At 38.6% G+C, this 19364-nt stretch overlaps 1 protein-coding gene across 16 annotated transcripts in view; it reads right to left on the bottom strand.

The window, feature by feature from the left end:
* LOC128744355 (MAP7 domain-containing protein 2) overlaps positions 1 to 19364 on the bottom strand; it is a 366494-nt gene that overhangs the window by 35686 nt on the left and 311444 nt on the right. For 10 of the 16 annotated variants that reach the window (XR_008412384.1, XR_008412385.1, XM_053841301.1 and 7 more), the window contains 5 exons: positions 17344 to 17400; positions 6854 to 7250; positions 6625 to 6755; positions 3580 to 3705; positions 2558 to 3004 (listed from right to left, as the gene is read on the bottom strand). Coding sequence is in view for 14 of the 16 variants with exons in the window: in XM_053841301.1 (XP_053697276.1) it covers positions 2558 to 3004; positions 3580 to 3705; positions 6625 to 6755; positions 6854 to 7250; positions 17344 to 17400 (1158 nt within the window). In the remaining 2 variants the exon portion in view is untranslated. The remainder of the gene's footprint in view (positions 1 to 2557; positions 3005 to 3579; positions 3706 to 6624; positions 6756 to 6853; positions 7251 to 17343; positions 17401 to 19364) is intronic. The other 6 variants (XM_053841302.1, XM_053841291.1, XM_053841297.1 and 3 more) reach the window with 4 other exon arrangements.

Below are 19364 nucleotides of genomic sequence, written 5' to 3'. Positions count from 1 at the left end.
CCGTTTGAGAATAAAATTACATTAAATATAAATTTAACAATAGCTTTTACAACGGATATTGAAGTATATGGTATACTATTGGTATTGCAAAATTGTCATAAATTCGAATTATATTCGTATTTTCTTCCTTTCCATAAAGTAGGCCAATTTCATCACAAATCTACTGTACTTCTGATTACATTTGGGTGAAAAAATTACTATAACGCGACTACAACATTTCCTGTGAATTAACACAGTAAATGTTAACAGCAAATGATGGGGTTTTAACATAGTTTTATGTTTTACTGTTACAATAAAACTTATCTTCGTGTAATGATTTTTTTTTCGGGAAAATATAATCAGATTAAGCCGGGAAAAGCCCATCGCCTACTCGTATTAAAGTTCAGCCAGCAAGCCATGGCTAATGTATATTAAGATTGAGCCGGGCAAACCCATGGTCAATTCATAATAAAGTTGAGCCGGCGAGAGGGCTATGGCCAACATGTATTAAGATTGAGTCGAAAAAAGTCCATAGCCAATTCGAATTAAAGTGGAGCCGGCGACAGGAGCGTGACCGATGTATATTAAGATTGAGCCGGGAAAACCCATGGCCAATTGGTAATAAAGTTGAGCCAACGATAAGACCTTGGCCAACGTATATTAAGATTGAGCCGGAAAAAGCCCATGGCCAATTCGTATTACAGTTGAGCCGACGACAGCGCCATGGCCGATGTATATTAATATTGAGTCGGAAAAACCCATGGCTAATTGAATTCGTATTAAAGATGAGTCGGTGAGAGGGCCATGGCCAACGTATATTAAGATTGAGCCGGAAAAAGCCTATGGCCAATTCGTATTACAGTTGAGCCGACGACAGGGCTAAGGTCAATGTATATTAAGATTGAGTCGGGAAAAGCCCATGACCAACTCGTATTGAAGTTGAGCCGGTGAGAGGGCCTTGGCAAACGCATATTAAGATTGAACCGGAAAAACCCATGACTAATTCGTATTACAGTTGAGCCAACTAAATGGCCATAACCAACATATACTAAGATTGAGCCAGAAAAAGCACACGGTCAATGTATATTGGGATTGAACCGGCAAAAGGTCATGGTGAACGCGTAATAAAGATGAGCTGGAAAAAGGTCTCGGCTAACTCAAATTAGGATTGAGAGAGGAAAATGCCATGGCCAAACCATATTAAGGTTAAGTCGGAAAAAGTCCATAGCCAAAGTATGTCGAGGTTACGTTTGAAAAACATTGGTTAGGGTTGAGTCGGAAAAAGCCCAAGACCAACACATGTGAACATTGAGTCAAGATAAGTCTAAAGCAACTGTTTAGAAACCGGTAAAACTACAGAAAGATAGAGTATCATGAGTCATGACAATTGACTTCTTGACTTGTGTACCACTGGGTACTGGATATCAATGATACTGTATATCAATGACAAGGTATGGTAAATGCTATGATTTTTATGCGTGTCCCAAAAAAGTAAGTAAGTAAGCTATGTATGATAGTTAACGCATTTCATAATAAGAAACAAAAATTATTTGAAGAACTGCACCGGCAATGTTAATAATTTATAATTGACCTGCAATAATAACATTATTGAATTGTTCAATTTTTGCAAGGGAGGATGTGGCATCCTTTATAGCATGTTAGAGGATTTGCCTGGAAAGTGTAATGTGTGTTAATGACACATTATTTGGGTAGTTATTTGAATTAAGAAATATAAAAATATTTGATTTAAGCTTAAATTTTAACTTATTTGTATATCTTCGGTCATTCCACCAAAAAATAAGAAAATAAAGGTAAAAAGAATATTTTCAATATTTCTGCAATTATATTTTTTTTGTTTCAATCCAATATTTTTCCTAAAAAACTCATTAAAACCTTTCATTTGACTAATTCAAAGGAAGGTAATATTTTTTATAGAATTGCTGATTTTAGAGAAATCTTCTCTTGGAAGACTTCAACTTTAGACAAGTACAAATCAAAACGAGTTGTGTTTCTTGATGATTGGTTCGAATCCTTGTATTGCGCATATTCCAACACATAACATATCGTTTTTCCGACGTTTCGACCCTAATTGGAATCCCCTCATAAAGCTAGGGGGTGCAATATTTTTTTTTTAATTTTTCCATTTCTGTTTTGCTGGAAATCAAACAAAAACAACTTTTTGGTCTTCAAACTAGCTGTTCTACATTCTACGTTGTCGCCAAAATGTTCAAAATTTATATGTCAGTAGTACGCTTCTGAAACAGAACCCACCGAAAACCGAAATGATCCGGGTTAAAGGACTACACTAGCCTGTAGGGGTGTTTTTGTTCAGTGTAGTACGAAAGAGGTGAAGAAAGGTGAAATGAGCTATTAGAGTAATACAGTACTGCCGCACTAGTGAAAGAATTTAGTACCACCGCACGCACCGACCGGACGCCCGAGGAGGGTGCGATAGGTTATTGCTAGCACCGAGGAGTTAGCCAAATGTTTTCCACTGCTACCGTTTATGGGTCAGAGATTATTTACGTTATACAATAAAAGAATCTCGGGAAAAACGAAAGTGTTTTTACTCTCGCACCTGTTACCGCCATGGAACCGTTCAGCTGTTCGCGAACCTGCTGCCGGAGCCGTTCCGCCTTGTTGATCCGTGGGACACGTCCGGCCGTGTTCAGCTGGGACATACTCTTGGACGTGTCGGAACGGCTCATCAGATGCTCGCCCAGCAGCGACGAATTGAAGGAGGACTTGCGCGCTGCGGAACGACCCGAGTGCGAGTCCTGCGACGTGTTTCGATACTTGGCCGAGCCGCTACTCGCCAACTGGGACATGCTGCGAGACATGCGCTTGCTGGCGGAACCACCGTCGGCCGTCGGCGACGAACGGGACGAGGAGAGCGACAGGCGGGTCAAGTTCTCCAGCTCCAGAGCTTGACGGCGCTCGCGCTCTATGATTGCACTGATGTGTTCGCCATTGCGACGACGTGGTTGGGCCAGCTGGTCTAGACGTGTCATCGAGAAGGCTCGACCTATATTTGACGGGGGGTTTTGGGGAGGGATTTCAAGGTTCGGTTTTTTGCGTATTTCACAGGCGAGCGAGCGAATCGTTTGTTGTAGTGTAGTCGTTGCAACAGGTAAGCAAAATCACGTTTACAAAAAAATCAAAAAAATATGGAACCGTGAGTATCATTCATGCACAATGTTTTTTAAAGCAGGGAATCAAATGTCTACGAAAAATTTATTATAGTACTAATTCTAAAAGTAGGGACAAAACTGAGACTAAGGACACGTTCATGCAGTAGTGGGTTTCTTTGAATTAAGCAATCATTGCAAGCAACAGCGAGGCACAAGACATTGAGACAACACTTAAACAATTTTCAGCCTCACGTTATACTAACGAAACACAATAAGACAGGACTATCAATAGCAAATTATTCTAATAGCTGTCGGAACAATATATTTGCTACCTCTACGGGATGAGTTTTAAACTGTAGCTTAGTATGATTTCTTGTTCTATGCGGGTGAGTATTATCAAAATCGATTGTTAGAAGTTATAAACTAAGAAACAAAATTAAAAAGAATGAAACAAATAAAAGAATACTACCTGGTGTTCTGGGAGTGTGAGTGCCGAAAGATGATCTAGAGCTATCGCGAGGACTAGGAATGGTGGGCATAAGATCGGTTTTGCGTCGATTGACGGTACGCTGGTAGCTCATGTCAGCCGAATCGTCTGAACACGCGGGCGAGCGGGCACGCACACACCGACACATTGATTTGGTTGGTCGAATAGAAGAACGCGTGAAGATTCGAAATCACACACATGTCGAAAGCGATATATATAGAAAAATACACACACGCACGCACATTTATGGGTAAAAACCAAACAAAACCGGGCGGCGACGATCGTTGGCAAGTGATTGTGTGTGTGGGTATTTTTTTGTTCGTTGTACAAAGAAAAAGAGAAGAGAAAAAGAAGAAAACATGTATTTATTTGAATTTTGGTTGAATCAAAACATTAGTTCTCTTTCCATTGGGACAAAACAACAAAACGGGACAGACAAAATTTTAGTTTTCAACTTCAGATGAAAAAACAGATTAGAACAAATATGGTTAGAGAAAATCATTGAAAAATACCAATTTTTGAGAAATGAGGAATAATACATGTGAAAACATATACGAAGGGTAATAATTACTGTAAAGGCACAGTACATGGAACTGACTAAACGAAACAAAGTGAAACGGGAATGCGTTTTCAGCAAAATTTAAGTCTCGGATAATATATTTACATGCAAAACATTTCTAGAGACTTAAACTTTCGCACAGTGGAAATGGATAACCTTTGATAGAATAATCTCAATTTAATTTACTGGTATTGAATTTAAAGAAGAAAAAATATAAGAGCACATGACATCTGAAAAAAATAACAGAAGCGATTTAAAACACATGCACTGAGACTAACTAATATAAAAACAAGACGTCTGTAGAAATTAAAAACTCAACCTGAAACATATATTAGGGCGAAACAAAGCAAAGCAAAATAAGCAGAAAATAAGGTAAACTAGAAAAATCGCTGCAAAAAGCGAATCTGTCACACACACAGAAGAAGTTTGAAGGATGCACCATCACAAGTAAACAAAAGTAAAGCGTTAATGATCGATGTGGAGCGTAGAATCTTTAGATAACGTAGAAACGAGAGACAAGATAACTCGCAAATCCATTCCGTAGCTTACAACATAGTTGAATAATATACAAAAATGGGAATCAAAACTAATTTTCCAATACAAAAAAAAATGGCTCATACCAGCAGTTGAAAAAACAATTGAAAAAATATCTCACTAACAAATACAAACAGTAAGTTAGTAAAATTAAGTTCAAATTAAACAAAATGTGAACAAGACAAAACAAAACAACGTTTCAAAATGTTGTATATCAATACTGGCGGTGATAGTAGTGGTAGTAGTAGTAGTAGTAGTAGTAGTAATTTAAGGCAAACACGACACGGGCGACGGCGACGCGTCGTCTTCCGTCGGAAACCGCGGAAAAACATTTACCCCTTCTTGCGCTCATGGCGGCCGCTCGCTCCGCACTGGACGGCGGTTCGTCAATGTTGATACCGGCGCCGGCCAGCGAGAGGGTCAACTTTTTCGGACATTCGCTCGTCTGGGCCCAGTTGAAGACCTCGTACATGGAACTGGACATTCGTCTCATGTCTACTAACCACGGGATATAGTGGGCGACGGGCGAGTGTTGTGTAGTAGTAGTAGTAGTAGTTTTGGTGGTGGTAGTGGTAGTAGTAGATTGAGTGAATTGATATTCGGTGCCGTAGTAGCAGTGTTTGTTTCGAATCGAATTCGAACCGAATCGCGATTTATTAACGACAGCACGTTACACGACAGGTAAATTAGCACACAAAGAAGAGGGAAGAGAAGAAGAAAAAGAGCCAATGGATGAGAACGGGGTAATTTTGAATGTAGTTTATTTTTCGGATAACAGGCGAGGAATGACAACAAACACACACACGGATTGGTACAGTTAGAGGAACAATCACACAACTTGGGGGGAGGTTTGGGAGGCGATTATCGACTAGTTAATTACGAATGTGCTATCGTTTTAGGGTACGAATGATACTACTAATGATAAACTCATCCTAGGAGAGCAAATTCTAACTGATTCATCTGATTTAATATTGTCATTCCTATCGAGAACTTTGGTCTTCACAAATGTTTCGAGTTCGTTCGATCGAAAATGACGGATTCAGGGTTTCATTAGCAACTTAACTATTAGCAGATTTCGCGCCAATTCCGATTGAATTTTGAAGTACATCTGTTGTCAGCAGCTGCTGATGTTCTATAAAACGGAACGAGTGAGTGTTAATCTCTGCTCATGGTAGCACAATGCAGAATGCAGAACAAAATTTTTCGCACTCCTTTACCAGGTCTGCTGCTGGTATTTGAAGTTTCATTTGAAAATTTAGTTAAACTTTAGTTTAGCACGAAATCCATCGATGAATAATTTTTGTCAAAACAAGACGCATACTGTCTTACTTTTTTGTACAATCGAACGAAGTCAAAATATAAGTGAACCGAGATGTGTAGAATTTGGGAAGCAGGCAGCAAACCGGAAACAGATCTAATGAACAGTTACGTTGATGTACGGTTTACTCTACGAAGTGTTTCATTCCTTCTATCACTAAAAATCTGTCTGTATCTTAGAGAAACATGACAACTTCAATTACCCTAAATCAACTGTATTAAGAAGGGGCAACTAACCTACTAGTACAGGTTTTACTATATGATAAGGACTATAAGGAAAACATATCGTAAAACTGACGTAAAACAAAAAATAAACATCATAAATAAAATATTTAACTAATAAACTAGAAGCCAGGTTTATCTCCCCCGGCGAACCAAAGAACCTCTGGAGGATGAAGGACAAAAAATAGGTTATCTCCTGCAACACAAACCGTTCAGCGGTCGGTGGTGTAAACACCGAGCATCCGAAACAGTTGCGCGAGTTTGCAACGTCGCTTGGGGAGTCAACTTTTTAGCGCAACGCAGCAGTTCGAGCATACGAGGACAACGGACGCGAATAAAATACACCTACAAACACGATTATACAAACAAACGCATACACAAAACAGACAACCTACCGTCGGTCGATCTATCTAAACCACTAGCGGAGGTAGCACGTTTCTTGGAGCTTCCGTCGGGTAGTTCCCGCTCGGAGCTGCGACGCGTAAGTGGTACCCCGGTGTACGCTACATTCGTGATGGATGTTGCCCTGTGAAAGAAATCGAGATTAGTAAATTATCAAGTAGAACAAAAAACAAAACACAACAGTTTTCGCTAATTATGACGCTAATCGGAACGCTATCTCACCGCCGGTTGGTCCAGAACGAGCTGCTCATGCCACTGTCGCCGGTGTCGATCATACGCGGGGTCGACGACCCGAACGCGAACCCGATCGAGCTGCGCTCGTTGCGTCGTTTGATCTCCATCCGCTGTTCCCGTTCCTGGTTCTTCTGCAGTATGTACTGTCGTCGTTCGTTGTCCGCTTCCTGTATCGCGCGCCGTCGCTCCTCCACCTGTGAGCGTCGGTCGTTTTCGCGTCGCCGCAGGTCCTCCATTCGGCGTCGGCGTTCCTCTTCCTTTTGTTCGCGAAATTTCTGTGCCGCCAGTGCTTGTGCCTTCAGTTCCTCTAGCTTTCGCTGCCGTTCCTCATTCTGGCGTTCCTTGATCTGTTTTATTCGCTCTTCGCGTTCCTTTTGTTGTTCTTCTTGAAGGTTGAACGATGCGGGAAAAAAGAAAAGGAAAAGAAAAAATAAATTAATATCAACGCTTTGTTTAAAAATGTTACAATCACGAAAAGCAAAAGAAACAATTGTTAGAGCAATAATCTCACTCAACTCAAGTTATCACAAAACGTCGACCTTGGCTATTGTCACGGTTCACCAAAACGAAACCGCAACTTAAAGTCCATATTTCAATCACGTTCCACAAACGGTTTGGTGTGTGATTGGTCACCGCACCGGCACGGGTTACGGGTTTAAAGTGGCAAGGCCGAATTAAAAGGTAAAACGAACAATAAATCCAAAGCAATAAATTCTCATGCCATATTGAGCAAATTGGCACACTCAACAACGGGTACTAATAAGCTGTCTTTTTATTTCAAGTGCACTTAGTAGTGACTAAACGTGGCACTGTTTGGTAGTTGAATAGGTTAGATTGCAAGGTGATTCGTAAGGATTTGGTGAGTTATTTAACGTGTTAGTTACGAGTGGCAAATTAAAACCATCAACAGTAAAGCAAACCAATCATCGAGACCGATGAAAAAATTTACCACATATGGTATACAGAGTACTTGGTCTATTTGACAATGCGAATAACTATCTAAGACCGACTCTATAAGCGGAAAATAAACATAAACCATCGAAGTCGTTACAATGCGAAAAACTGCTTTGTACACTAGGTTGGATCGCAAGAAGTTGATTGCTAAATTTCAAAACCGTAGTTGGCAAATTCAATCAATACAATTACCTTAAACTATTAACAGTCGTCGCCTTGAGAATGTTATATGTAATATAATATAATAAACGACTAAAATTTTGAAACAAAACACTTTTTTTATTTTAAATTTCGAATTTACAGACATTCTCGGTTATTTGATACTGATTTTGTAATGATTCTATCACGGAAAGTGGATGAAAAAGTTTGACCGTTTTAAGTACATAAGTATTTTTTTATAAACGTGCAATACTAAACTGAGCAGATTTAAGCCTACCTACTGTATCTCCTCTATTTAGGGCTAGAAGTTGCTCAAGCTAAACGACTAAAATGATCGGTTTAAATTTTATTAGGTTATAGTAACAGAGATGGCGTAATAATAGAGTATTAGAGAGGGGACAACAAATTCCACAACTTACATAAGAAATTAATGAAATAAGGCATTGAAGTTGCTTTTATCGATCAACTTTTCTTCTTATACTTCTGATCTTACGTTCCCAAGTAACAATGTGAGTTTTATTGTAGGTACTACAATTGCGGGTTTCGTGACCAATTTTGGTCATAAAATCTATCATAAGTGTGTAATAAAACCTAGATTGTTACTTGGGTTCTGTATTAACGACATGCTTACGTTTTTCAGTCCGATCTCTTCATCCTCAGATCAAAACGAACGAAAGAAAAACTGTTTGTTTCAGCACGCATTTCAAAGGGGCGAATCTAGATTTTGAATTTAGGGATTTAGGGATTTAGAAACCACTAAAGGTTGAACAGGAAGAAGTCCAGACACGAGAAATGCGACTTTTTGTTTATTTTATGAGTATTTTTTTCTTATTTTTACTAACTAAATTGCTTTAAGAGTGTATAGAATCGCAGTAAATATTTGCTAGATTAGTACACTCAAAAGAATCGGCACGTTAAACTCACGTAAAAATATACGTGATTCTCATCTACCATTCTTTTCATGTAACGTTCAAACGAATTCTTAGTAGTTCGCACCAGGGATGGAAAATCAGTGAGTTTGGTCAAATCTGTGAGTAATCGTCACACATCCAGATCATAATCTGTACACTCATACAAATTCGTTTACGTGCAACTCCAGTAAATCTCATCAACTTTTTCACTAACTAAGAACAGAAGTCCGTGTCAGCTACTGTATGTTTTCACGTAGAATGGACGTGGCGATTTTATATAGTGTACAATAAGTTCATTTGTTTACATCATGGCATCCAAACAAGCGCAGCGCAAATCAAACCAGCACGCCGTTCGCAATGAAAATCCCGGACTATCCACACGCGAGTCCTGTGAACTGTTGAATCATCACAAACCCATGAAATGGTCTAGAGCAATGCTGCAAATCGAGCGAGAAGCAAACGATGCCTAATCTCACGCGAGCAGGTACCTATGAGAAGCATAGTATCCAACGCTCACTTCACTGACGCAAGCGTGTGACAAACAGTCGCCTTTACTATGTGCAGACTTTCTGCTACCTACACGTTCCCAGACGCACAACCTCGTAGCGGATTTCTGCATAGCACTCTCACGAGGCAAACAACTCGTGAGCAGCCAGCTGCCGGCACTCGCAAAAACTCATCGCAGTGCATGAATAAATAAAAGCGAGAGTCTAAAAGGGAATGAATAAGTGTGTGACAAAATTAGACCACACGAGTGATTTAGAGAACGTCTAGCCGTCGGCAGAAAACTTGCGGAAAACTCATTCGTTGGCGCTTATAAAACGAAACCCGAAGCTGTCACCGAGAGATGCAGCGAAAATGGCAGAAATTTCGCAATTCTATATCTAAAAAGAAAAGAGGAGTACTGTTTCGAGAAATTTCAAGGTAAAAGTTGTACTGTACCGTTACGCGAACAAAAAAAAAATTCCAAGTGAATTTACCGAAAAAATATGAATGTTGTAAAAATGTACGAGTATTGTAAGGCCCTATTCGGCAACATCATTCTAAGACTGCATAATAAAAAAATGTCGAAGCTCCTAAAAAAGTTGTTCGTCTGAAGTTACACTTATTACTATATTACATTATTATGATGGCTTTTATGGCCAGAATTCATAAGCCATAAGAAAGCACAATAAGATTACAAAAACATTCAAACTTGGATTATTAGGTTGACTTCAAAGCCGCATATGATACCATCGACCGGAAAGAGCTATGAAAAATCATGGCCGAGAAAAGCTTCCTCAGGAAGCTCATCAAACTTATTAAATCTACGATGGATGGTACTGCAGCTATTGGCTGAAAAGCGACTCCATCGTAACTTCAGGGACCTGCAGAAGAGTGCTGCCTTTTCTGGTCCAAGTAGTTACTATTTAGATTTGACGAAAGAGTAGTACAATGACATTGGTATCACTGTCATTCCCAAAAAATGAACTTTAGCCAGTACTACAGAGTTAAGACAGATTAAGGAATATTAGTTGACTGTGAAGAACTTACCAAAGAAGAAGGATAGAATTGCAATCGACGAGAATTTTTCTTATGATTCGTCGATATTGTGTAACCCTTTGGACCAGTGTTGCGAAGCCCACGCTTGTGTGGTCTAATTTTCTCACACACGCGTACTCATTCTAACGAACACGCCGGCATAAGCATCCCTTTCGGACTCCCGCTCTTATTTCTTCATGCACTGCAACGAGTTGTTGCGAGTGAGTGTTTAGCTAACAGCTACAGTCGTCGCTCGCCGTTCGTCGTTGCAGCCTGATCCGTTGATACCGATTACTCGCGACGGCTCGCCCGTGAGTAGAATCGAGGGAGAAGATGAAGAAGCAAAGAAAAGGTAATGCAAAATTTGTATCCCAGTGCGCCACCAGCCTCACGGGCAGCTGATTCCTTATGAGTTTTTTGACTCACGAACAGTGGCGACTCGTGGTGGTTTAGCTTACCTGTTCAACCAGCGAAAAATACAAATTAATTCGCAGCTTTTTTATTATCGAAATTCTATATGTTATTCATAAAACAAACATTAGGGGTATTCACGTAGCGCTTGCTATGTTGCGTAAACGGTGTATTTCGTGTATATGCTGCCGCAATTCGCATAGCAGTTCCGGTTTCTATGGAAGCGGCAGTATAAATACCCAATACTCCGTATACGCAACATAACAAGCGCTACGTGAATACCCCTATTATTTAAATAACAACGGAATACGGCGGTTTACTTTACCAGCAAACTCGTCTCTGAATTTTAACTATGAACCTAAGACTTTCCGTTCAATTTACCTATTGAACCAAATTCAAGAATAACCACCACACGCACCACAAGCAATATGCGTAAGTTGTTCAATGCTAAAGATGAACGAGTTAATGAGAAAATTTGGCGAATAATGCATGCCATCCCCTTTGTACCAATACATTGTTCCTGGTCCTAATCTCTAAAGCAAACGTTCAAGCGTCGTATTGAACGTTTTGCTCATTAGCTTCGTGACTAGATAAAATGGAATCAAAGCGCAGGCCATAGGGATATGTGGTAGTAAGTTGTTCAATGCTGAAGATGAACGAGTAATGAGACAATAATGCGCCCGCGCTTTCGAGTAAAAGCTGTTTCACATTCTCTTTTTATCTCCTTCGTACCCAGAATCAACACCAGGAATAATGTGTTGGTATATGCTTGTGCATTGAGATCAAAGCAACGTTCAAACATCGTGTTGAACGGTTTGCTCAGCAGCTTCGTAAACTAAACTAATAATTTACCGAATTATTCGTATTGCATATGCGTCGGTTCAAACGAAATCATGAACTAGTGATGAAAAAAAAATTTGTCGGGTTGAATTTTGTTGCCTGTCCTATGAACAGGTTGAACATGCGGACGAGTCGCCACTGCTCACGAATAAGCTATGCGGCAAGACGATGTGAGGATGTGCGTGCGCGAGTGCGCGAGTGCGTGGGTAGCAGAATGTCTGCACACAGCACCGGCGGCTGTTTTTTTCTACGCTTGCGTGTGCGACGTAAGCGTTGAATGATATGTTTCTCTTACTCTTTCCGGTGTGAGTTGGCATGGTTGACTTTTCGCTCGATTCGCAACATTACCTTGGACCACATGACGACTGGTCATATGAGGGTTACGCAACCTACCTTTGGAGAACCAAAGGGGCCTAATTGGAGACTCTGGGTCCGAATCTGCTATAAATGATTAATCTTTTAAAAATAGATGACTCTAGTTGAGTGATCGGAATTAGGAGCTGATCGGAATTACCTACGTTTATGGCACTTTCCGATAGAGAGTGTTGCTTGTGGTGAGTTTCATCTCTTTTATAACCAACTACGAAGCATAGAATCACATAGAATTTAGAGAAGAAGAAACTACCGGAGCAGTGGATGGAAGGTGTGATTTGTCTCATTTATACGATTTACTCGAATACTGTAATTACTGCGACATTACGCTGCTCAATGCCACCTCAAGGTGTTCTCCCAGATCGGCTATCCCCAACAGCAACTACTATGGATCAAATTTTTGTACTCCAACAAATTCTTCAGAAACGTCGATGGTACAACATGCCCACACGACATATTTTCGTGAATATCAGAGCAGCATATGATACAGTCGAGCGCGAAAAGCTATGGCACATAATGCACGAGAACGATTTTCCAGACAAACTGACGCGGTTGTTCAAAGCGCTACCCTCAAGTGATGTGCTACGTGCTTGTTTCGATGGCACTCCTGAGTCCCTTCGAATCGCGTAGAGGGTGATGGTAAGGGGATGGACTGTCCTGTGTTATTCAACATCGTTATTGAAGGTGTAAACCGATGAACGGGCATCGACACGAGAGGAACGATCTTCAGCAAATGTGCCCCACTCCTAGCCTTCGCAGCCGACCTCGACATCATTATTAGAAACCTCCAATCCACGCAAGAATAATGATGGAAGACTGAGTTACAATTCAACACGTCAAAAACCAAACAAATGGCAGAAAAGGTTTCAGATAAAATAACATTCGCCTTCCACGGACAGTGACTATCGTTGGCGATAAACTGGAAGTGGTTAATTAGTTAATATATTTGGGATTTCTAGTCACAACCGCGGCGACAGTCACACGGTTAAGGAGATTCAACGATACTTAATATCGGACGACTGTACACAGTGAATTCCGTGCTCTTCAAGTAGGGGAGTGTCGTCGTGGTTGGACCACGTTTTGGGATTCGCCCATAACTTTCGTTTCAAAAGGAATTTTGGAAATCTAAATACATCGTTGCAAAGGTCTAAGGATAAGGTATATTTCCGGAAAGTTTTGAACTGATTGTTCGAAAAATAAAAAACTTATAGGCATTGTTGTCATAGTCGGGTCGTGTTGTACAGGTTGGGCCACCGCAGAAAATCTAAGACATACGTATTAAAATCCTACATAGAGACATGAAAAGAATGAATTCCGTAAACAACGGCTCATATAGGTACAAATAGCTTATTTTTAATTACATTTTTGCGAAATTTTGGCGATCTTGTAAAAACAATATTGCTACAATCGCCTTTTCCGAAATGTACAACTATTATGAAAAAACAGCAAAAATATAGTTTTTTATCGTATTAATTTTGCTTTATTTCATCATATTTTACGTGACTGACATTCTCTAGCGATTATTGTGCTTCTGCGCTTAAAATTATGGTGGCCCAATCATGACTACTCAAGTGGCCCGATCTTTACAAATAGTACACTCAAATAAATCGACAGGTCGCATCCACGTGAAAAATCATGTAAACTTCTGTACAGCAACTTACGTGAACTTCATGTACTAGTTAATGGGAAAATTGATAAAATTTACTGGGATCGCACGTACACTGGTTAGTATGAGCGCGAGTTACCAACAATTCACGTGAATGTTACATGAAAAGTTTGATGGATGAGAATTACCTATGTTTTCACGTAAACTTGACGTGCTGATTTTTTTGAGTGTACTTTTCTAGTATTTCACCTTAGCCTTCCCAAACACCTTACTGCAGGGGATTTTTCTATAGTCTTCGTGTGCAGCACAACACACTTCATTTATACATTCATACATTCATACATTTTCAAAATTTATCTCGATAATTGCATTTCATGAATCATTTCTTGAAGAAAAGTTCATTGCGCCTGGAAATTTTTTTTTGTAAGATTTAGTCACCGAATTCAGTATGGGTGTTTTGAATACACAATTGAAACTCACAATATTGTGAAAAGTTAGCTATCACAGCATAGATAACATGAGTTACTAAAACTGTAAAATCGTGATGGCCCGACCATAACAGTGGCCCAACGATAACGACAATACCCTACTCCATCGGCACCAGGAATAGAAGAGCCCAACTCAACAAACGGCTCGGTTAGGTTGAAGCCGGATTGCGTGTGTCGAAATGCTCAACAAAGTGGCGGCGTGTAGCTGAGGACCAAGTACAAGAGGAACCAAGAGACCAAGGACCAAGAGGAATTCTTGATACAGTAAGGGCCCCCGGTTCTGTGCTGCTAGGACTTAACCGTGGTTACGGTTACGTATTTAAGACGTAAATGAATACAAAATACGCCTCACTGGATACCCCTTGCGCACACGCGATTTGTAATAGGTGTTGGTGGGTTTCCCACTGTGCTGTTGTCGAGTTTTTCAAACCAGGGGCAAACAAACCACTAATACAATCACAAATTAGTAGTCTCTATCAACAAGTCAAAAGAGAGTGCTTGCATATAAACATCGAATGCTGTGCGTACTGTTGTTTGAAATAGACGGGAGCACTGGGGTTTTAACCAGGCTACTGTAAATTGTAGTATCACGAATCGTTAACACCAATTTTGTACTCCTTCTTTTCCGGAAGTGTTCATAAGGTGCTTACGCCAGCTATAGTTTAGGTGGTTCATGTATTAGTTGTAGCTGTGTACAGGGGAATGTAGAGAGTGATTCTTACCCCGAAAATATGGCATCCTGTCAGGGGATTGGTTTTGGTTACAGACAAAGCACTTATATATTAGATTTTACCAATAAATAAGGCAAACCTTATGCAGGTATTAGGTATCAGTACTTGTTGTTGTGGCTTTAGTAGCACGTTCTCGTTATTTATTGTAAAACCCTTATGCAGACTTGGAAGATTAACAAATTTGCCACTCGTTGATATGATTATTAGGTTTGTATGAAGTTGCATCGCGGATAGAAATATAAAATAATTATGTTTGCTTCTTTCCTGATTTTTATAAGTTGCAGTATTTCTCACGCGCTTCACACGTCACGCATCACAAACTTATAAAATTAATAACTGCAATAGTTCAAAGTGTTTTCGCGTCAAAAAACACACGAAAAGTACAAAATATTTATTGGCGTAAAAAGGTAATAAACATCTAGCGGAGTGCGCAGTGATTGAAGGGAAATTTCCAGATCGATTAAAAAAAAGCACACGTTACACTCATTTTTCAGAAAGGTATTACGTCTAATGTAGAAAATTATAGAAATCAATTCAATTCAATAACGAGTTTGGATTTCCGCCTCTTTTATACATCAGAAGAGCTACAGTTGGTTTAGTCAATGAGATTCAGACAATATGTTAATACTTAAACTGGAACTAGGAATCAAATAGTTCGAATAGACAGCCGCAGTAGTCATAAATATGGGATAAAAGAACATGTGTGACTTCAGTCACTTTTCCGTCAATTATATTTCACATTGCATGCGTTATTGGATTGAAAATTTACGAGTTGATTTATTATTAACCCGAGCATGATACATTGTTTAAATGTACGAACTATGTAAATTTCGATTCAATTCGATCATGATTATATAACACCTTTTCTTCAATGTTTCTTTGTAAATGCCAACCTTACGGAACCAAGGCACTAAAGTTGATCACCATAGATTTACTAAGTGTTGATGACTTATTTAGTCATAAATAGTAACATAAATAGTAACCAGCTCAAAATAAAAAAAAAACACTAGTGTTCCTCAATTGTATCAATCAAAGGTTAAAAAAAAGCTGTATCAAAGGCTTTTAACTCATTTGAGAGGTCGTCTGTTTAAACTCATTTGCCTTTGGTGTACGTGCAATAAAGATTCATTTTCCTCGTACATCGATGTGATGCAACCAGGAAAGTACTGGTACTGACCCATGAAATTCCTCCATCAATTTTTCACGCGAAATTTAATTCATTCCAAACATATATACGTGTTACACATGTTTGTATGAACAAAGCGTATGAGTCAACATAAATCTACTCTAAAAATGTCCTTATTACTGGTTCGATGTACGTGCCATCGGACATTTCCTGTGATATTATTTTAAATAGTATCTAAATTGCTAATAAAATCGGAAACGACTGATACTATTAAAGGTGGTAGTATCAACTTCATGTTTTTAGCATGACTTGTAATAACGTCAGGTATTAATATTTTTTAACGGTAGTCTTCCCAATAGATGAAGGAAATGGTAGAATAAATTTGTGAAACCGGACATGTTTTTAGTAGTTCTATTGCGGAACAAGACCTGAAGATATGAAAAATGAAAATGATATTTGATTTAAATCGACACTTTCGTCAATTATATGTAATATTGCATGCGTTATGTAAATTTCGATTCAATTCGATAATGGTTATAATAACCTTTCTTTAACGTTTTTTTTTTGTAATTGGCAGTGTTACGAAATCTAGGCACTAAAGTTGTTTATCACAGATTTATTACATTGTTAATGACTTATTTAGTCATAGTATCAAGTATGTTAAATTTACATCCAAATCAAAATAAACAACTGGAGCTTCACGATGATATAATAAAGGTATTTAACTCATTTGAGACGTCTTTTGCTTGAACTCATTTGCCCCCGGTGCAATTAAGATTCCTTTTACGGTTGTGTAGATTAATGTTTATGAAGATGATCGAAAAGTTGTCCCTGCTCAAAGTCGCTTGATAATTTATATCATTAGTATAGGATAAAACCACACTATTTCATGCTCATTAGTTTTGACTGTACAATTAAACAAACGGTTAATCTTTATGCATGCACTCATGAATGCACTCAGGGCATTTCGACACAAGCTTTTGCAGTTTAGTGTGTGCACACGTTTAACACAACACAGCGAAGAACCACACTTGCCGACCGGTACCTTCATCATTGAACCCATTAATATCGATATCCTCGCCCACGCAGGCAAACCAATGTAAGGTATGTGCTACAGAATGTGGACGGCGGCTGCCTGTGTAGAGTGAAACAGGCAGTAATTTGTACAGAAGCAGATGTTCAAGAAAAAAACTTTTTCGTAAAAAACTAGTACAAAGAATGATGATAACTAGCGGTATTTTCGTGAGATAAATGATTATTCAAATTATTCCAAAAGATCAATATGGAAATCAAAAATACCGTTTTTTATCTGAATAATTATAGGGAATAGAAGCAATATAAACGTTTGATAACACCTACCTTTATTAGCTGAAGATGGCCTGGTCTGTTTCTGCAAATTTGCGTCCCTGTTGCCAGCTGGAAGAAAAAATGAAAAAATGTAATGAGTAAACAATTATGCTTTAGGATGGGGCATTTAGTATAAAATTTATTCTTGATTAAATCAGAATGTTCTGCAAACTACTGAAGTAACGCTAGACGCTCAAACTCAAGATCTTCTGTTTTTTGAGTATAAAAAATAAACGAGTTTATGATGTATACAATCAAGAAGAACGGCTGGAACTAAACTACCTGTTCTGAAAAATTCCACAAAAAAACACAAATGAAATATGGCGAAAAGTTTGAATTGCCTTATATTTTTTTTTTCACGATTTCCTAACGACACGCACTTATACGAACTGGGCACTTCCGACGATTTTTTCCAGAATACATCAGCGAACGATTTGTTGGACGCTTAAAAGGCAGCTTTCATTTTCCGATTCACGTTATCGCAGCTGCAACAATCTCGGAAAAGGTACAACAAAACACGATAGAACCGCACCCGATAAGACAAAATTAAGCAGTGATAGTCAGATGCGGAACAGATATTGCTGGCCAGTTGATTCACTTGAGCTACCGATCAGTGCAGGCAAACGAATTTAATATATAACGTTACCTAGACTAATGTGTACCCTTGTTGGTGCTTACTTAACTAAAAAAAATCGGCACATCAAGTTTACATGAAAACATATAAGTAATTCTCATCCATCGCACTTTTCACGTACACGTGAATTATTGGTAACCTGCACTCATACTAACCAGTTTACGTGTGATTCCGGTAAATTTTATAAACTTTCCCATTAACTAGCACCTGAAGTTCATGTAAATTGCTATACAGAACTTTACATGATTTTTCACGTGAATTCGACGTGTCGATTTTTTAGAGTGTACTTCAGGTAAGTGTGTAAAGGTTAAACACGAAAAAAATCGGACTCGAAAATGTTGCTAGAGCCTTTACTCACGCTTTTTATTTACGTGGTTTGCTTTTTATTACACAAATGCTACAATGGGATAATTCTTTTCTTAAAAAAAGTCGTTTTTATCATATTTCTTCTTTTTAATTTATACGTATTTTTACATTTTGAGAAAAATTACCTTAGAAAGCCTTCAAAATGTATTAATTTTAGAGGAAGAGCTACCAAATATTTTTTCTTCAGATTTTCCTTTTTGCATTTTTATCCCAACTTCCAACGCCATAATGTTTCTCGTTTTCTTTTCTTTTTACAAGGTATTTTGGGAAAATAACTTAATTTTTTATGTGGAATCAAGAGAAAAATTTGAGTGCCTCATTGGTTCATGGGTGGCGAGCTACGCTACGTGAAAAAATTAAGAGAAAAATTTTATCTTGTTGAAACACTGAGACTCTATGCAGTGCACAGTGGGCAGAATCGACAAACAAAACGGAACTTTTTATTGCCTCTGTTTTTAAGGGGTAAAAAGTGAGTTTTCTCGGTAAAAAATCACGAAAAATCAATTGGTGATGGTCTCAACGCGCGGAAATGACGAGAAGTAGCCGATTGTGCCCCATTTACCCCTATTTTCTAATAGTTTTGAAAGAATTTTGCGCAAACTCTCTCTTGAGATTCTATGGTAAGAAAAGTAGAAGAACTTTAGGAAAAAGTTATATGAACAATTTATTTTAATATAACATAACACTGAATCTAGAAGTTTGATTTACTCTATTTTACTCAAGGATTTTGTATTACATGCAAATGTCAATTCAATGCTTTTACCAGAGATTTTGAAGAAGGCTTGCCTGCTATGCAGGTTTAAAAAATCAGAAGATCGAAAGACGATCAAGATTTTCACTGAAATGTCGCGTAAGGGAATATTTTGCCTTGTTTTACCCGACAACTTGTACTGAAAACCTGAGAATGTATTAATAGGAAAAGGAGCAACTGTAAAAGTGCTCCGATTTTGTTCAAATTTGGTGTGTTTGTTGCTAGTCGAAAATTTTTGGACCCATATTTTTTACTAGACTTTTCTTTTACTTTTCTGAGTTA

The sequence above is a fragment of the Sabethes cyaneus genome, chromosome 3, assembly GCF_943734655.1.
Source record: "Sabethes cyaneus chromosome 3, idSabCyanKW18_F2, whole genome shotgun sequence".
NCBI lineage: Eukaryota > Metazoa > Arthropoda > Insecta > Diptera > Culicidae > Sabethes > Sabethes cyaneus.
This window is presented reverse-complemented; position numbering and strand designations above follow the sequence as displayed.